Source organism: Sus scrofa, chromosome 1, assembly GCF_054392235.1.
Source record: "Sus scrofa isolate SSC_HxYL_T2T_F1_AM1 chromosome 1, Sscrofa_HxYL_maternal_Yorkshire_Landrace_v2.0, whole genome shotgun sequence".
Taxonomy (NCBI): domain Eukaryota; kingdom Metazoa; phylum Chordata; class Mammalia; order Artiodactyla; family Suidae; genus Sus; species Sus scrofa.
The window spans coordinates 257,744,871-257,765,806 of record NC_139383.1 but is presented as its reverse complement, the minus strand read 5'-3'; the positions used below and the strand labels follow the sequence as shown (position 1 = coordinate 257,765,806).

General features: G+C 37.6%; 2 protein-coding genes across 21 annotated transcripts in view; both read right to left on the bottom strand.

Moving 5' to 3' along the window:
* The window catches only part of TMEM38B (transmembrane protein 38B), a 774,558-nt gene that overhangs the window by 125,228 nt on the left and 628,394 nt on the right, over window positions 1–20,936 (bottom strand). The window lies entirely within an intron of this gene.
* Window positions 1–20,936, bottom strand: part of FKTN (fukutin) — a 63,470-nt gene that overhangs the window by 14,590 nt on the left and 27,944 nt on the right. For 9 of the 20 annotated variants that reach the window (XM_084992482.1, XM_084992490.1, XM_084992478.1 and 6 more), the window contains 5 exons: window positions 18,332–18,609; window positions 17,532–17,664; window positions 9,266–9,395; window positions 6,858–6,991; window positions 4,989–5,116 (listed from right to left, as the gene is read on the bottom strand). In XM_084992482.1, the coding sequence (XP_084848608.1) occupies window positions 4,989–5,116; window positions 6,858–6,991; window positions 9,266–9,395; window positions 17,532–17,664; window positions 18,332–18,609 (803 nt within the window). The remainder of the gene's footprint in view (window positions 1–4,988; window positions 5,117–6,857; window positions 6,992–9,265; window positions 9,396–17,531; window positions 17,665–18,331; window positions 18,610–20,936) is intronic. The other 11 variants (XM_084992512.1, XM_084992502.1, XM_084992522.1 and 8 more) reach the window with 3 other exon arrangements.

The window sequence follows — 20,936 nt, the reverse complement described above, 5'->3', positions numbered from 1 at the left end:
TGCTTCTAGATAGAGTTGATCTGTCACTATACATGACACTATTTCAATTATTGTACTGCTGATAGAGTATTTTAATATTTGTTTCATGGGAGTTCCCACATTGGTGCAGCAGAAATAAATCCGACTAGGAACCATAAGGTTGCAGGTCTGCTCCCTGGCCTCACTCAGAGGGTTAAGGATCCGGCACTGCTGTGAACTGTCATGTAGGTTGCGGACACAGCTCGGATCTGGCATTGCTGTGGCTGTGGCATAGGCCATCAGCTGTAGCTCTGATTAGACCCCTAGCCTGGGAACTTCCATATGCTGCAGGTATGGCTCTAAAAAAAAAAAAAAAATTGTTTCATGGTCTAGATTATGGGATCCTTGCGAGCAGAAACTAAGTTATATTCACATCAGAATTCCTAGCACAAAGCAGTTGGTAAATAAATTTCACAGAAATGAAATGTTAAGTTATATGAGTTACACCCAGATGAGTCTAGTTCCACAGAGGGCAAATCCAAATTTATTTAAGATCTATACAATAAGCAGAAACTGTATATATCAGGTCTAAGGAACCCACAGCTAGCCCTGGGGGTAGCAGATTTCCTATCAGAGGATACAGAGGTAGCTGTATTACTCTTACAATGTCAACAGACAGAAGGGCTGTTTTCATGGAAGGAGTGTTAATGGTATGCTAGAGATCGTGATGACACTAACCCTGTGTATAGATAAAAATATGAGCTCTGAAGTGATATCGTCCTAGGGCTGAGTCTTAGCTCTGCCCTAAGACTCATCCTTATCCATAAAGTGCGGGTGAAATAAATCTCCCTTATAAACTTGTGGTGAGGGTTAAATGAAATGACACATATAAGAGCTTGGCACAGTGCCTAGCATAGTAAACATTCAATAAAAGTTAATTTTTATTATTACCATTATTATTCCTTTCAACCATCTGGCCTCTATTTATATCAGTTGATTCAAATAGGAAGGAAAGAAGTAACCCAAAGAAATCTGGGCAGCATCTATAAGATCTATGAAGCTGTGGAATGAAAACTTTACATCTGGAGGCATGGTTAATATATTCATCACCTTTTATCACTGGTAACTGGAACTTGGAGAAGAAGAATAAATATTAAAAATTCAGACAAGGAGTTCCCGTCGTGGATCAGTGGTTAATGAATCCAACTAGGAACCATGAGGTTGTGGGTTCGATCCTTGGCCTTGCTCAGTGGGTTAAGGATCCGGCGTTGCCATGAGCTGTGGTGTATGTAGGTCGCAGACGCGGCTCAGATCTGGCATTGCTCTGGCTCTGGCGTAGGCTGGTGGCTACAGCTCTGATTAGACCCCCTAGCCAGGGAACCTCCATATGCCATGGGAGTAGCCCTAGAAAAGGCAAAAAGACAAAAAAAAAAAAAAAATCCAGACAATATTTAAGAATGGAATTTAGATTTTAGGTGAAAGAATGGATTTAGACTAAGAGCTAAAGATGGAAGGAATATAAGACCAGGAAACAAAATGCTTGCCCAGAGAGTAATCCAAGTTACCACTGTAATCCAAGTGGTAATCCAAGTTACCACTGTATTGAGGATGCTATGCTTTATGCCAGTGCAACACAGTATTAATAACAGAAATACAATACTATGGTAATGACAGATGCAGCTGTAGCTAATACTTACATAGTACTTACTATGTGCCAGGAACCATTCTAAATACATTATATATATTAACTCACTTAACCTATTAACTGTTAGAAGAAAGCATTTAGGTTTAAGAATCCAAACAGGTCTGGAGTTAACTCCTGTGCCTGCCTGTCAGAAGACCTTGAGCAAGTTACTTCACCTCTCTGAACTTAAGTTTCCTCATAACTAACTGGGAGTCAGACTACCTAACCCAGAGGGATAATGTGATGATCTGAGATCATAAACATCAAGTACTTATCATAGGGTCTGATATCTAGCAGATACCTTGGTAGCTATAGCTTTATCACTGCTATCAATATTGTAATTATTATTAAATCTTACAAGCAAAAACATTATTCTGAAGGCACGCAGAGTAAAGTCTGGAAATGGGGAACTTTTTTCTTCCTTCCTGAGTTCCTCTTCAGCTCTTCAATTATCATTAAGATTTTTCTCACAATGAACTATACATGAATAAAAAGGAGAATATTACAGAAGTTCCTGGTGGCTCAGCAGGTTAAGGATCTTGGGTCGCCACTGCTGTGTCTTGGGTGGCTGTTGTGCCTTGGGTTCGATCCCTGACCTGGGAACTTCTGCATGCTGTGGGCATGGCCAAAAAAAGTAGATTATAAAGATAAAAAGATCCTTAGACTAGCTTTAAAGATTTTTTTTTTCTTCTAGGAATAGCAGTGGTGAAAATTCTACATTTCCTTCAAGTAAATAGTGCTGAAAAGAATGAAAATGGCATATGGTTGGGGGAATCTTCCAAAGAAACTACTCTACACAACCATCCCCTGTTCTTTTCTCTGCCTTTTAAGGTCACGGTAACATGCTAGAAAATCTGGGACTCACACCATCTGTCCAGGCAGTTCTCTCACTGCTCATTTCTCTCGTTAAATAATCAGAACACTTCACACTTCCCAAACACTGCTACCATAAAGAGCAGTTAAAGCAGAATGAAAGAAGCTTTCTCTAGCCAGAAATGTAGTGGTTAGAAATGCACAGTTCTTTTGAGGTTTGACATGGGATCATGTCAGTGAGAAGAAAGAAATCCAAGCCTGAGAAGAAAATTTAAGAGTAACAGCATTATAATACAAGTTCCAGAAATTTTCTTTCTTAGAACAAAGGTGACATTTTCATATGAGTTTTCTAAGAATAGATGTGGCAGTTTAATGCTGAGAAAATTATATAGGTTTCTGATCTGTAAATTTCTTATAAGACTAAGAAAAGGAATAGTTTACTATTACCACTACTACTGAGAGCACTAATAATAGCACCTAATAATTACGCAGTACTCAGGACAGCTTAGTTCTCTTCAAAATCCTTTTTGTGTATCAACACATTTTTTCTTAAAACCAATTTATGCAGCAATTTCTATTATTATTCCCATTTACACTTGAGGAAACTTAGTTACACAGAGGATAAATAACGTGTCCAAGGTAATACAGCTGGTAAAACAGAGCTGCAATTCAAAAGCAAGCAGACTGGCTCCTTGCCTGTAATTTCCATGCTATACAATATCACAGTTATTTTTTAAAAAAGCCTCTAAATTGTACATTAAATTTGGTATCTTTGTCATATTTTCAATAAACAAACTATAGCTAAATGTCAAAAACACTTGCCTCCCCATTCCCCTAGCCACACTGAGTGTCAACTGTATATTCATTAACTTACTTATAGTCAGAGCTTACTCAGCATGAAGGTGTTTGTTGTCATGAAGCAAAATACTTTTTTATAATTAATAAGTTTCAAGAACATGCTCTGGGATCAGTGTCAATTTGGGGATAGTTTATGACTTTGAGAAAAAGGTCTGGATTACTCTCAAACCTCCAGAACAAGTTTAATCTTACACAGAGACTCCTTGCCTTTAAATAAAGATTCATAGACCCCAGTCTGAGTGTAGATTTCCCCTTTCTGTGCTAGAGAACATTCCCCACTGTGCCCAATGGCTCAAATTTACTCAGTGATAGAAGCGCCACTCTCAGCTAGTTGGTGAAGTAAATTGGTGAGGTAAATTTATGCTACTAGTAACATTGCCATAAGAATGACAATAAGGATAGTTATTACATAAGCAATCTCAGTATTAATAATATTAAATAATAATAACAACAGTAACCACCATATCCTGATAACAAGTGCTAAGCATTATGCTAAATGCCTCATACTATCAGTGTATTCAGGAGGCAGTGGGGAGTAATGATTAAAAGTCTGAACTCTAGAGAGAGGCTGCTTGTCTTACTCCCTCACTTTTCCGCAATGATGTTGAACAAATGACAAATTCTCAGTGCCTCGCAGATTATCTCTGGTTGTTATGCGGACTAGATGTGTTGATATATGTAAAATGTTCAGAGTAGTGTCTGACACATAGTAGTACTACTCAAATTTAATGGCTGAGGATATTAATGTTCAGAAAAGCTAAAGGCCGCAATTAGTTAGGGTGAAGCTGACATTCCCTGAGTCTGCCTGACCCTAGAGCCCATGCCTTCTGGGTTCTTGTTCCCATTCATTCTGTCTCTCTCAGAACTGTGAACAGGCCAACTGTATGATAAAGGTACAAAATTATTATAATGTCATTCTGTCTTTTGTCATCAAGGAGTTTGACCATGGCAGCATTAAAATAAAAGTTCAAAATGCCAGCCTCACATATTGCAGTCCATCAATTTAGTCAGAATTGAGATAACTTCCCTCCTGCAATTTTCTATCTGAATCATGTGTCTCTATGATTGGCAGTGTCTTGCCTTTTTTGGTAACACATAAAATAATGGCTTTTCTTACGATGTCTATCACCTTACATTTGAGAAAACACGGTAGCTGTTAAGCCCAATGAGTCTTTAAGGATCAGCCCCCAATCTATGTTAAAGGCACATTCTAGAGCTTGCCCAGCAGCATTCATGACCTCAGCTCCAGCCGATCCCAATTTTTTCACTTAAACTTCACTTCAACCTTGGTTATCTCCTTCTTACCGACCCTTACCCATACCCACCAAATTAGCAAGCTTTAATAGCTCTAACAGCGTATCAGTTTTTTGGGCTCAGGCTCTGGGCTTGGTTTTTCTGCTCCTTATTTTGGCTTTCCCTTACTGATGACTCAAGGGCCTCCAATCATAATGACTCTTCAGACTGACAAACCCAGGCACACTTCCTCCTCATGGACTGTCCTTGTAGGTAGTCTTCACTTTTCAAGCATAACTGGGTTCTCGGTAAACTGAGAAAAGTATCAGTTAACAGTGGAGGCTCGACAGTCTTTTCTCCCCCCGTTTTCAGTTACTTCCTTATTTCTACCTTCTGCAGTTATTTCTGTAGCCCCTTTTGTAAGTACTTATCTGATTCGTACTTAAACTTTTTTCCTGTTTTGGCCTGAGTGCCTCCATTCCACATATGGTCAGTCTCTTCATAGAAGAAAAAAATGTCAAGTTTTACATCATCTTTTCCCTGGAAAGATAGTTCCAAGCTGTCTTCTACCTAGGGAGAAGATGAAAATCTTCACAGACTGAAACAAGGAAATACATTTTAAATTAAAAAAAAGGATCCTTACGTTTTATATAGAATGTAGGTTTTAAGACACTGTTTTTCCAGTTGGAGCATTTCTAAAATTGGGATGTATCAGTAGCACACCATCATTTGATGTCTTTCTTAAATGCATATAAAATAATGTTGCTCCTTAGAACTGATAACAATTCAGAGTAAAATGACTTGTAGTAGTTAAATGATCACTCAGCCTGGTCCTGAGCCCTTTTCTGACTAAAGAAGGAAAGGAATCAAAGAAAAATGATTCCCTTTAATAACCAAGTAAAACTGTCAGGAAGTAAGTCTTACCTCACATCCACAAATAAATACTTATGTAAATGTGGTACAGAAACTCATATATCATTACATTATATACATGAAAAAAAGAAGAGATAAAGTTAAAAGTACAAAGAATTTTGAAAGCACTGCCCTAAGAAACTTAGGCTACAAATAATTATGTTCCCACTGGAGTTGGTGCATCGGTCTGTTGCAGCACTAGTCACTTAAGAACTGTTTATGACTTTGTTTTTTTTGTTGTTGTTTGTTTGTCTTTTTGTCTTTTTTTTCAGGGCTGCACCCGCAGCATATGGAGATTCCCAGGCTAGATGTCTAATCGGAGCTGTTGCTGCCAGTCTACGCCACAGCCACAGCAACACCAGATCCGAGCTGCGTCTGCGACCTACACTACAGCTCACAGCAACACCAGATTTTTAACCCGCTGAGCGAGGCCAGCAACCTCATGGTTCCTAGTCGGATTCATCTCCACTGAGCCATGATGGGAACTCCTGTTTATGTATTTGTTTTCTCCCAGTTACACAGTGGACTCCTCAAGGGTAAGGACTGTACCTTATTCATCTCTGTGTCCCAGGTGCAGAGCATAGTGCCAGGCAGAGACTGAGTGCACAGGAGACATCTACTGAATGACTAGCCAACTATTGCTTTGACTTTGACCTCAGGAAGATACTTTATTACATTTTAAATAAACTGGAATGATTATGATAAAGGAAGTAATTTTTCCAGGAACAAAATATACTTCTACTTGCTTTCCAGGATAATACCTCCCTGGGAACAAGCAAATTAAGAGGAACGTGACTGCCAGGGATCATATGCGTAGGGTATAGGAATCAAATTGTCTAAAAGGAGACTTCATCTAGGACTCAGTGATCTATTCCTAGCTGACCTCTGAGAAAACTGCCATGGTTTAGGATGTGAGATAAACAAGAAATCCAAGTACTGTGTGAAATTATTCTATATTTCTAATATTTTGCAATCAATGGAATGTTTTGTGCTGATAATAATATGATGCCTAAGTGAACATAAAATTAAATGACTGATGAGAAATAGGGTAACTTTAGGTAGGGTAGGTGGGATTACTTATTATATTAATTGTATACTATATGTTATATTAATTAATAATTATGTTATATTGTTGCCTAGTAAAATGGCAATAAAGTCTGTTGCAAGAGTTCACGATGCTTCTCCCCTTCTCATGGTCAACAGAAAGCCAAATTTTCTAATTTTCCTTAAATAGTGCAGAAGTCACAAGTGGTAATATGCTTCTGCTGAACGCGTCCTGACCAATACTAAGTGATAAGATGCCACATGCAATGTTCTTAAACTTCACTCAGTTGCTTAATATAAACTTTACTTTTGAGACATGTTACAAATGAAGTAAAGCAGATTTTTTATTACTGACCTTCCCAAATTTGTGTTTGAGTGGGAGTCCCGCATCTTGAAAAGCTGAAATAATATCAGATTTGTAATCCTTTATAAAAATTCCCAGGTCAACATCTTTACTATAAGAAATAATGTTGCACTGCCGATACCACCCTAAAAAAATTTAAAAAAAGGAATGAGAAGACTTTTTTAAAAAGTTAAGTTTGGAAAAAATTAGTTATTATTAAAATAGTCTTTGTAACCACGCATTTTATTTTGAAGGATTAGACTTAGGGTGCTTCACTAAAATTAAAAAAAAAATTAAATCCCAAACTAAAATCTGTATTATAGGAACCACTTGCTGAAGACTCTTCTTTCATTCCTCCTTTCTTCATTTCTACTGGTCTAAGCACTCAGCAGACTCAAAAACTTTCATGATGTACTTTAATTTCTGAATAAACTATTGGCTTTAGTAACGTTAACTGGGCCATCCATTTAAAATAAAGTCAGGAGTTCCCGTCGTGGCGCAGTGGTTAAGGAATCTGACTAGAAACCATGAGGTTGCGGATTCGGTCCCTGCCCTTGCTCAGTGGGTTAACGATCCGGCATTGCCGTGAGCTGTGGTGTAGGTTGCAGACGTGGCTCGGATCCCACGTTGCTGTGGCTCTGGTGTAGGCGGGCGGCTACAGCTCAGATTAGACCCCTAGCCTGGGAACCTCCATATGACGTGGGAGCAGCCCAAGAAATAGCAAAAAGACAAAAATAAATAAATAAATAATAAAATAAAATAAAATCACTTCAAAGAAATGTTTAATCATAAATTTCTCATGAGGAAGCCTGCCTTTAAGATATGCTAAAAATATAATTTAATTCTTTCACTTAACCAACATCCCTTCCCTGAACAGTAATTTGTAGAACTTAACAGCTCTGAACAGCTCATGTTTGATGGGTCATAAAAAAGAAGAGCAGTATCAGCCTCAATTTTCAGCATACTGTCAAAGATATTTCTAGATATTTACTGTGTATTTACCTCTAAATTAAGTGCTATAGTACTATTCCAAAAAGACAAAATTTATACCTTAATATTACTAAGGGCTCTGGGTTTCCCTTATTATCCTTCTAATCTTCAAAGTACTCAAAAAATAAATAAATGTCTACAGTTATCTTTGGGAAATACTGTTTGAAATTCTAAATTTTAATTTCATTTTAACATAGATCTTTAGAAGCCTAGAATGGGGTCTCGAATCTAGTTCAAGAAAAATCTATAATCCACATCTATCAAAGAATCATAAACTACTACAAATGGAAGATTCCTTAAATATCATCTAGTCACACTTATTTTATAAATGCCCTTGAATTAAGATAACTGTGGGGCTAAGAATTCAAAACAAATCATGACAAATGAAGTATTTTTGATGACATTGCCTATAAGACAATCTTGCTTCAAAAAGTTAAACCTTAAAACATCTATCACGTAAGTGAGATGTGCAATTTGGAGGGGGGAGGCTTCTCCAGCTATAAGCTCCTTGACAGGAAGAATCATGTAAACTATCCACAAAGGCTAATGAATAGGATAACCATATTATCCCAGTTTACACCTGGTGTACCAACATAATTACTAATGGCACACCTTTCACTCTCAAAAAAGTCTCTTGAATTGGACAATAAATTATTCAGTAACCCTATAAAAGCAGAAGCAGAATTAATTTTTGTGCAAATACTGTTATAATTAAGAAAGAAAAATACAGTTATAATCAACTACAGTTATAAACAAGTGGGAATAAAAACAAAAAATTTAAGATTCTAAGTAATTCTAAATTTCAAAGAACTCTGGTCTAACGCACAGTGGAAAGAGATCTGTAAATCTTTCTTGTATTCTAACAGCAACCTGCTAAAGACTCTAGGAAAGTCTACACTTCCCCATTTCAGAATGAACAGAATATGGTAAGACAGTGCTGTCCAATCATTGATACCATCATGACCTGGATTTGTGGAAGACCTTATGACATTCCCTTCATTCTTCCTCTCATTAGAAACTTTTGGTGCAATGCAAGTTGTTTGTATTATGTGTAAGTAAAGAAAGACAATGCAGTTTTGTTTCTTGTTTCTTTTAAGGCAATGACAACTTCTGGGATAGAAATAATAAAAAGTAAATCTATAAAGATTACCTGAGAATCACATGTAATCTACATATTCTGATACAAATTTTATACATATTACTTATAATTTTAGGAAGCATGACATGGCCTTCCTAATTCTGTTTTATGTTTCTGAAGTTATTTCTTCAAAAAAAAAATCAATAAATCCTTACTCCATGCACTATATTTATTCTGTCTGAAAATATAACACTTCAAATACCACTGACATTTTGTCATCTCAAGAAGTTATCCCTAAAGCCAAAAATGATGAAATATCAAAAAGACAAATGTAAAGCAACAAGAATTTTACCTAGACAAGTTCCACTGCTTAGCCAGAACCGTACTCCCAATTTCCTTAATGTTTTGGCTGCTAGTTGCAATAATTCTTTTGCACTCTTCCGAAAGGCCATAGCTTCCACAGTGTTATCATCAAGGTACTGCTACAGATATAATAAACAGTCAGCTATTATAGCCATTTCTGGGTTGCCAGAAAAATTTCTGTGACATCCAAATTAAACATGAAGATCAACCCCATATTATATATTCTTCTACTATAAAAAACAAATTTCAGAATTCCATGTTAGTCACACATTAAAATAAGACTTGCAAGAATAGATTCAAGGAGAGAGAGGTTAAAGGAGGAGGAGTATGGGAGTTCCCTGGTGGTCTAGTGGTTAGAACTTGGCACTTCACCACTGTGGCCTGGGTGCAATCCCTGTTCTGGGAACAAAATCAACTAAGATTTTGCATAGCACAGCCAAAAATAAATAAATGAAAACTTCAAAAAAAATTTTTTTAAAGAGTTTGGACTATAATCAGAATTCCCAAAGGATGAGATTTACACCTTTATCAACTGCCTCCTCCACATCACCACTGAGCAGATTGGGCTGTTTAGGAGGAAAGAAGGCTAACTGAGAGCACTACAAGCCTATCTGAAGCACAATGCATTTCAGTGACGTTTTCATCATTCACTGGTATGACTAATCTTTGAGACAGAATAGTAGAGAAGAAAGAATGTGGGATTTTGAATCAGACTGTGTTCAAATCTAACCCCACTTCATTTTTTAGCTATGACTCTGACCACAGCACTTCAGAAGAATACAAGCTCTATGAGTCAAGTGTCTTCATTTTGTTTATCACTCTATCTCCAGTGTCTAAAACAGTGCCTGAATGGATGAACGACTGAAAGAACAAACCTCTCTAAAATGTAATTTTCTCATCAATAATTAAAGGATAATAATTATACTTTGCAGGACTGCCATGAAGATTTAATGATAATGGATGACAGAAAAATGTCTCACAAATTTTGAAATTCTACACAAATACTATTGTCATTACTTACAGTCTTTTTGCTTTTCTGATTTTCTTCATGTTTAGGGTGTTGTGGAAATAAAGAGAGCACTATAAAACTTCATTGATGCTTTACTGCCAATGGGACAAAATCTAAACTTCCTGGCATGGCAGACAAGGGCATTTGTGTTCAGGTCCAAACTGTTGGTACAGCCTCATCTCCCCCCTCCTCATATTACACTCCCCAAATACACCACAACTTTTCAAGCCTCTGTGCCCTTATAACATGCGTCCTTTGTCTGAAGTGTCCTTGACTAACAAAATCTTTCAGGTCTCAGTTCCACCATCTGAAAAACAATCCCTGATTTTCCCAGAAATTTCTATGTATTTATTCTCCCAGCACTCCTCTTTATCTCAACATTTAAAGAGTAAGAAATTATGGTTGGCTCCAGGGGTTCCCGTCGTGGCTCAGTGGTTAACAAATCCAACTAGGAACCATGAGGTTGCGGGTTCAATCCCTGGCCTCGCTCATTGGGTTAAGGATCCGGCATTGCTGTGAGCTGTGGTGTAGGTTGCAGATGAGGCTTGGATCCCAAGTTGCTGTGGCTCTGGTGTAGGTCAGTGACTACAGCTCTGATTCGACCCCTAGCCTGGGAACCTCCATATGCCGCAGGAGTGGCCCAAGAAATGGCAAAAAGACAAAAAAATAATAATAATAAAAAAATAAAGAGTAAGAAATTATGGTTGGTACGTGATATAGACAAACAGATGAAATCATCTGTTCAATAAGCCCACAACAGTTAACCACCTATATATACCTTTATTATAACTCTTATATTTAACTCTTTTGTTGTTGTTGTTGTTCTGGAACAAAAGATCAAAGCCTTTTTTTCCCTTTTCTTTAACAGTGACACTGTGGCATATGGAAGTTCCCAGCTAGGAGCTGAATCAGAGCTGCAACTGCAGGCCTGCACCACAGCCATGGCCACCCCGCATCCAAGTTGCAACGGTGACCTCTGCTGCAGCTTGCATCAACACTGGAACCTTAACCCACTGTGTGAGACCAGGGATCAAACCTGCATCCTCAGAGACAGTGTTGGTTTCTCAACCTGCTGGGCCACAACAGGAACTCCAGCCTTTTATAAAAAATTGAATTGTAACTGATGTACAATATTATATTAGTTTCAGGTATACAACAGTGATTCAATATTTTCATACTTTACAAAATATTACCATAACTCTTGTCTGTCACCATTTGGATATTTCAATATTACATTCTTCCCTATTCTGTACATTGCATCCCCAATGATTTATTCATCTTACAGCTAGAAGTTTATATTTCTTAATCCCTTCAGGTGGATTTGCCCATCCTCCTTATCATATTTAATTCTAATTGTTGATTCTATTTATATTTTCCTCCACTAGGATATAAAGATGTTTCATGAGAGCAGGTACTGAATCTCTCTGTCATGGTATGTACAAATTTTAAATGGTGCCTGAGAGTTCCTTTGGTGGCAAAGTGGGTTAAGGATCCGGTGTTGTCACTGCTGTTGCTCATGTCACAGCTGTGGCACAGGTTTGATCCCTGGCCCTGCCAGAATTTCTGCATGCCACGGATACAGCCAAAAAAAAAAAAAAAAAAAAAAAAAACCAAAGCAAACACACAAAAAACAACAGTTTCTGGCATAAAATATGTGAGCAACACTTATCAATAAATGGGTAAATGAATAAATGATTGACTAAGCCCCTCCCATGTCCACAATATCCTAAAACATCCTGGCATTCTTCTACAATACAGCAGGAGGAAACATAGTTCCCAGAAGGACCATGTATCTCAAGCAAAAAGTATCCCTAGGAAAGAAGAGATTCCTGAAGATGTTACACTCTCCAGAATATATAATGTAAAAGAAATCCCTTCAACAGGAAAATATCCTCCGAACCACAACTTATCTTAGAACATATGACTAGAATGAGAGATGCATGGAATGAAAAATCCCTGTTGTAGAGGGAAAAGTCTGGAGCTAGGAGTTTGGAGACCCAGAACTTATATCTTGGAACCCTGGTTTTCTTATCAGTTGATGGTAAATCCTTGCCTATTTCACAGAGTAACTAAAAGGATCATATATCAGAAATGAAAATCTTGTATTCTACAAAAACATTACTCTGATAGTTATGTCCGAGGCTGCCCCTGCATGTACATACTCCCACCTCTGACATACCTTTAACGTGACACTCCTAAAAATTTCATTTCAATTCTAAGTACAATTTAAAGTATAAACATATATGTATCTATACACCTTATATATATATCTATTATGGACTTTAAAAACTATAGTTATATATATTTTTTTCATTTAAAAATTTCTCATCTAGGAGTTCCCCAGTGGTCTAGCAGTTAAGAACTTGGCTTGTTACTGCTGTAGCATGGGTTCAATCCCTGGCCCAGGAGGTACCATGGACGCAGCCAAAAAATAAAAATAAAAATGTCTCTCATGCCTCTAAAAAAAGACTAAATCCTAATTTAAATATCACGTCCATTTGATCTTTCCTGTTCAGGCAAACTTTCCCCAAAATGTAGGTTGAAAATAATAAAGTGATAATAAGTGCTCATTCATTTCAGAGATGAGAAAACTAAGGCTCAGAAATTTGTCCCAGGTCTTAGAGGAACTTAGCAGAAGAAAGAGGATATGAATATAGTTTTCTAGATGTTCCTGGGCCAGGTGTTCAGGTATTTCCACATTCCCCTCTAGTTTTTCACTGAAACTCAACATACTGGAGCTCATCAATTATTTTTTGATGGCTACTGATGAAACAAAATTTAGGATAATGTGTATTACCCTAGTTCTAAACTTCCTGACAGATTAAGCAAGTAGTTAAAGTAAATAGAGTCAGTCAGGAGGGCACTTCCCCTCTGTTCTCCTCGGATCCTGTATCCTCTAAACCAGAGCCATTATGTGAGAAAGAGCAAGAAAACGTTCAGTGGGGGCCTAGCATGGGTATTGGAGCCTAAGCAGGTGATGAGAGCGTCCACATGGAGGGATGTCCAGCGTGGAAAGCCAGGGCCTGAGCAGGCTAAGAAGTGTGTCTGTATGTGGGAGTGGCCCAGTGGGGGAGAGCAATACCCAAGCAGGATGGGGGCAGCATCCATAAAGGAGAAGTCAGCAGAAATGATGGGAGACTAACAAATAAGTAAATATATCAAGGGTAATCAGGATCAGTTTTCTCACTGTTTGAGAAGGAAGTCACATACATGGAAGTGAACCCTATGATGTTTAACTGAAATATAAATTAATTACACTGAAGATATCAATATGGATTCATGGATCTTGATAGATAGATAGGAAATAAATACACACACACATACACACTCTATTCCTGTCACTGAGAGGGTCTGCAGGCAGCAAAACCCAAATAGCAATGAGCACACCTGGAATCCAGGTTTGGCTTCTAAAAAGAAGAATTTGGAGAAAGAGCTGATTCCAAGGTTGTAGCAGGAAAATTACAAGATGGACCTAGAATATTCTGAGCTAAAAAGCAAGGAAGTACTCAAAAGATGATGGAGACATGTCAAAATGACACAGAAGCCATGTGAAGGGGTTCCCATTGGCAAATATGGAACAGTTTGAGGATTAAAATAAATTGTGAAAATAGTGAATTCTAAGTCATTGAAGAAAACAGGAAACCATGAGTTCATACTGATGTACAAATAACAGGATAAACCAAAATCATGCAGTAACTTACAGGATGAAATAAGAAGAGTAGAATGTCACTTTTGTGTTATTCCTACTAAAGGTGTATAACCTTAAGAACCATACAAAACCTAATGAGGGAATACTGACAAAATATCAGGCTTGTAATCTTCAGAAATATCAAAGTCATAAAAGTTATAAAAGGATTGTGAAACTGTTCCAGATGGAGGGAAACTAGAAGGAGACAGAAAAACTAAATACAATGTGATTCCGAACTGAATTATTTTATTATTATAAAGGTTATTAGTGGGGTAATTAGCAAAACTTGAATGGGGATTAAATAGTAATAATATTTATAATAAATTTCCTGATTTCTGTATTTAGACATGTAGGAGTGCTTCTTGTTTTTAAGAAACACTAAATCATTTGAGGTTCTGGGGCATATGTCAACAACTTACTCCCAAATGGAGAAAAAAATTACATGTATTGTACTTGTTAACTTTTCTGAAAGTCTGAAATGTTCCAAAAAATATTAAAAAAAAGAAAGTTAGGAGGCTGCTTTATGAGATCTAGTAAATTAGTTCATTGCTTGTTTTATACCAGCCATTGAATTTACGACTGTTTGTCGCCATCAAGTGTTCAAAGTTATATATGTTCGCTTTAATTTGAAAACCAACCCTCTTGGTTCTAACATAAGAAATAATGAGGAATGAAACATTTATGAAAATAAGGATAAAAAAGGTCATCAATCCCATTAGGTACTCTATATCAGTAATCATGATATATTAGCAGAAATGAAAAACAAATTAGTGATCACGAATCCGTCTTACTGCAAGCAAAGGATACAAATAATACAATAAAGAATGAATATAGGAGTTCCCATCATGGCTCAGTGGTTAACGAATCCAAGTAGGAACCATGGGGTTGTTGGTTCAATCCCTGGCCTTGCTCAGTGGGGTTAAGGATCCAGCGTTGCCTTGAGCTGTGGTATAGGTCGCAGATGTGGCTCAGATCTGGCATTGCTCTGGCTCTGGCAAAGGCCAGCGGCTACAGCTCCGATTCGACCCCTAGCCTGGGAACCTTCATATGCCGTGGGAGCAGCCCTAAAAAGACAAAAAAAAAAAAAAAAAAAAAAAAAGAGAAAGAATATAAAGTTCTATTTGATCCTGTTATGACCATAAAGACTCTGGACAGCTTTAAAACCTTGCTATGTGGTGGTACTTTATTTTGTTTTTTGGCCACATATGGAAGTTCCAGGACCAGGGATCAAATCCGACCCACAGCTGTCACAGAGATAACACTGGATCCTTAATCTGCTGTGCCACAGTGGGAACTACTGTGATGGTAATTTAAACACCAAAAGTATGAGGCTATAATAATCTGATAAGCCCTCTGAGTATATGACATCCATGTTGTTTATTTAAACACTTACTGAATGCTTGTCCTTAAAATTTCAAAAGCAAAAGTGAAAATATGTAATTTAAAAATATGATCAGGAGTTCCCTTCATGGCTCAGCAGTTAATGAATCTGACTAGGATCCATGAGGATGAGGGTTCGATCCCTGGCCTTGCTCAGTGGGTTAGGATCCAGTATTGCCGCAAGTTGTGGTGTATGTCATAGACGTGGCTAGGATCCCATGTTGCTGTGGCTGTGACGTAGGCTGGCAGCTATAGCTCCTATTCAGCCCTTAGCCTGGGAACTTCCATATGTTGCAGGTGTGGCCCTAAAAGAAAAAAAAATAATAAAAAATAAAAATGATTAAAAATTATGCTCATGATTTCTCAATATTTTGAAACATTTTACATTTAACACTGCCTCCCCAAGAAGATCAACAAATGAGACTGGGCAAATACTTGCTAGATAACAGAGTAGCCCTCAGAAGTGTTCTGAGAAAAATCATTTGATTTGGGTGAGCATCTCATTATCCATGCATTTTCCGATCATTATGTTTCCTTTTTGCCAGGTACTAGGCTAGATATTGGGGCTAGAGAGGTAAGTAAAATAAGACGCCTGCCATCAGGAAAATCACATAATCTATAGGGCAACAAGTCAGACATTCACATTAACTGTGATAATTGCTAAGACAGAGGTAGCAACCAGAACAAATTCTCTTAAGGCAGGAAGAGTGAATGATCAATTCAAGCACAGACTGTATCTCTTCTGCTTCCTGCTACTCTGTAGTGGGCATATGATAGGCAGCACTCATCTACTAGTGCTGGCCCAGCCACACATGCAGTTTTCTAGCCTTTCACCCATAGGGCTGACTGTCACACAACTACAGATTTAAGGGAACATAGCTAGGAAGGCCTACCTGGGCTATCAGGTCTAGGTCCTAGGTGTCAATACAGCCCACCAGAAGAAAACTTGCATTTGTGGCCGTTAGACATTTGGCCAGGAATGACTGGTACTTCAGGAGATCCCCGGTGGCTCATCGAGTTAAGGATCCAGCAATGCCACCACAGCAGCTCGGATCGCTGCTATGGCATGGGTTCGATCCCTCACCTGGGAATTTCTGAACGCCATGGTTGTAGCCAAAAAAAAAAAAAAAAAAAAAGTAGTTCATATTTCATTTTTTCATTCCGCTTGTATCCTTGTGCATACAGCTTTCTTGGAAGGGAACTCCAGAAAATAAAGGGGAAGTGGAAAAATTAGGGTATCAAAGCTCCACTGTAAATCTATTTTCACTGTATCTCTGTTTCATGTCATCTCTTAAAGATGAACTTTCATGTCCTTTAAAATCATCTTTATATCCCCAGGGTCAGAAGAGTTCCTAGGAAGCCAGCTTTTAATAAATGTTTATTGAATTGAAAGCTAGAACAGCAGAATAAAGTAAAGATCAAAAGCACTTGGTCTTTGTGTAGCATTTATCTTCAAAAACCTTCGTAAACACAAAAAAATCATATGTACAATCAACCTTTCAAGAAAAACTATGCTTTCCATGAAATCTTTTCTAAATCCACAAGGTCCATCTTTGACATGGCTTCATCCTGCTTGGAGTGCTTCAAGAACAGAATGCACGGTCTTTATGAAGTTTATGGGCTATCCTCATGGAAGCAGAAATAGAACAAGGTCTCCATCAATAGCAAACCATTCACTAGGGAAGAAATCGTTTCCTTCCTTCCTTCCTTCCTTCCTCCCTTCTTTCCTTCTTTCTTTCTTTCCTTCTTTCCATATTTCTTTCTGCTGAACTTGTGGCATATGGAAGTTCCCAGGCTAGGGGTTAAATTGGAGCTGCAGCTGTAGGCCACAGCCACACCCATGTCAGATCTAAGCCACGTCTGCAACCTTTGCTGCAGCTCACAGCAATGCCAGATCCTTAATCCACTGAGCGAGGCCAGGGATCGAACCTGCGTCCTTATGGATCCTAGTCGGGTTCGTTACCACTGAACCACAAAGGGAACTCCCAAGAAATTGTTTCTTAAGGTTAATGTTTAATTGACTTAGAAAAAAATTAAAACAATCTAGAAGAAAATAGACAAATCAGAAAAGATGTTTTCTTACCTATTTTCTATTAAGTCCCTTCATTCTCCCTCCCCAGAAATATTAAAAACAAACACACTTCAATTTAAATAGTATAGTATTTGGTTATCTCTAACCTGAAAGAATGCTCGAGCTTCTTTATACCTACACTCAATAAACTTAGAGTGTGGTACTTCTTCTAGAAAGTGCATTGGATTTTTTGGAATAAGAACTTCTAATCCATCAACAGTAATCTGTTGTAACTCTGGCCTGAAAACAAAAGTTAAAATTTATTATAAGGACTTAACCCAGAATACTGTCAGCTTCTTCAAAATATACAACATAAGAAAAACAGCTAAACATCAAGCACATTTCCTTCGATTACTTTAGATACCATTTTTTAGGATCTACTCTCTTAGTAAATGTCAAATATACAAGTGTTAACTATAGTCATCATAATGTATACATTATATCCTCAGAACTTCTCTTTTAATAATTGGACGTTTGTATCTTCTGGCCAATTTTCAATACATACCTGTGAATATACTTTAGCCTGCATTTGAACTCTTCATAATCATAAAAGATGTATTCTTTTATGCCTCATTTCTATCACTCAACATGGCAAGATTCATCACTGTTGTTACACAGAGCACAAGTTCTGAGTTCCTTTGTTTCTCTGCCCTATGATTTTTCAGTGTGTGAATATACAACATTTTGTTTGGGGCATTAAGAACAATGTTGCTATAAACATTCTGAATACATATTTCCCAAGGCCCATGTGCATGAGTTTCCTCCTATTGCCTGTTGAATGTTTATATTTCAAAACTGATTTATTTTAGATTTAATTATTAAATATAAAAAAAGTTAAAAAAAAAAAAAAGAGTAAGAATTCACCACTGGACAATGTAGGTTTCAACCCTCTTGAACCTTAATTTACCTGTCAAAAGCTCCAGGATAACGCCCAAACTGTAACTTTCGAAAAGGAACAAACTTCTTGTCAATGTGTCCTTTGAGCCGTAGATGGCCATGCCAGAGGTAGTTGCCACTCCTCTCATAAAAGACCACCAAGTGGATGGCATGACTGGCCAATTTGCAGATGTAGTGCAGGGGGATTTCAGTTCCAGAAAGTGAGTCTATCCCATCTAGCCGGGGGTCTTTGCTCTCAATCTTTAGACACTGAAATCCCATATTTTCAGCTATCCGAAACCAGCCTTCCTAAAACCAAAGAAACATTGAGCTTGAATATTTAAAACCAAATGCTGGGAGCAAAACTAAAGTGATTCTTATGCCAAATTAAGTCATATATTTTTGCGCTAATCTGTTCTTTGCCCTAAGATTTGAAAATGAGTATAGGGAGAAGAGTAGGGAAGTTCTGAAAAGAGAAACCACACAGTATGGAAGACATGTTCAGAGACTCTCTTCATGACAATGAATACTAATTTTTTCCCTTGGAATTAGAATTCTCACTCATTGTAGTATCTTCTGGTTAGTATCTACAAAGTAAACATTAATGTAAGGATAGGACTTAAAAAATGAAACTTGTGGAGTTCCTAACATGGCACAGCGGAAACGAATCCAACTAGGAACCATGAGGGTGCGGGTTCGATCCCTGGCCTCGATTAGTGGGTTAGGATAGGGCATTGCCATGAGCTGTTATGTAGGTCACAGACATGGCTCAGATCTGGCATTGCTGTGCCTATGGTGTAGGCCAGCAGCTGTAGCTCCGATTGGACCCCTAGCCTGGGGTGAGGGCCGAGAGTGAGGGCCTAAAAAGAAAAAAAAAAAAAAAAATGAAACGGTAATTCTCAATTTAACTATTGACCTTCAGAAGTGGCTTCAAAAAAGCAGTGTTTTTATCTTTTAGTTGTATCCCAACACCTTAAACAGCTACTAAAATGGAAGCCCAAGTGCAAATCATTAGAAAATATATTGGGTAAATCAACCATAATAAAAAAAAAATTTTTTTTAAAGGAAAATGGGTGTTCTCATCGTGGCACAGTGGAAACGAATCTGACTGGGAACTAAGAGGTTGTGGGTTCAATCCCTGGCCTCGATCACTGGGTTAAGGATCTGGCATTGCTGTGAGCTGTGTGTAGGTCACATGCGGCTCGGATGCCATGTTGCTGTGACTGGCGTAGGCCGGCAGCAACAGCTCCAATTAGACCCCTAGCCTGTGAACCTCCATATGCCATAGGTCCGGCCCTCAAAAGACAAAAGACCAAAAAAAAGGAAAATGGACTGAAATATATTTCAAAACAAAGTGTACTTTCCAACATCATTAGTTACAGTACAAATCTCACGTAAAATGATTAATCTATGTGGTAGATTTTTAATCCTAATCTCTCAACAACCAGTGTTAAAGGTAATTAAACAATACTAATTATTCAGAATTCCTTACATTTGCATAGAAATATACAGTTTCCAAGGAACTTTTATAAACATTATTGCACTTACATACGACATCTCTCCTATGGGTAGGTAGCACAGACACTATAGATAAAGAAACAGACTCACAAGAAGTCTAAAGAAACAAAGTTAATAAGAGGCAAAGCCACTGCCAGCTTTGGTCTTATTCAACCAAATACAAGGTTTGGTCTTATTCAACCAAATACAAGGTTCTTTCCACTCTACTATACAACTCTCTAGTCTACACTTATGTAATTCGCACAAAACTCATTTACATTCATTATCTCATCTCATGTGCACAGAAACTATGTGAGCTCCACAAGGAAAACGTCATGCCTAATCTATAATTAAGGAAAATAAAGTTCTAAGGAGCAATGCCAGACATTAAAGTTATTAAAGGATGGAACTGCATCTGAAAGTCTGTCTTATGAGCCATAGAATTCACAAACATTTTTCTTTTTTCTTTTTTTTATAATTTTTTTTTTAATTTTCCCACTGTACAGCAAGGGGGTCAGGTTATCCTTACATGTATACATTACATTTTTCCGCCACCATTTCTTCTGCTGCAACATGAGTATCTAGACAAAGTTCTCCATGCTATTCAGTAGGATCTCCTTGTAACTCTATTCTAAGTTGTGTCTGATAAGCCCAAGCTCCTGATCCCTCCCACTCCCTCCCCCTCCCATCAGGCAGCCACAAGTCTCTTCTCCAAGTCCATGATTTTCTTTTCTGAGGAGATGTTCATTTGTGCTGGATATTAGATTCTAGTTATAAGTGATAACATATGGTATTTGTCTTTTTCTTTCTGGCTCATTTCACTCAGGATGAGATTCTCTAGTTCCATCCATGTTGCTGCAAATGGCATTATGTCATTCTTTTTTTATGGCTGAGTAGTATTCCATTGTGTATATATACCACATCTTTTTTCAAGAATACTTTATTCACATCACTTACTTTGTGTATTGTCATCATAATTAGCTGTATCCTCTTTTATGCTCTCATAACACACAAAAACCTTTACCATAGTACTGACTGTACATTTTTTTTTGTTTGTTTTTTACTGTTTATACTCCATTAATAGACTGCAAATTCCTCAACCATAGGAATCAACAGAGTGGCTAGTACCCAGCAGGTGC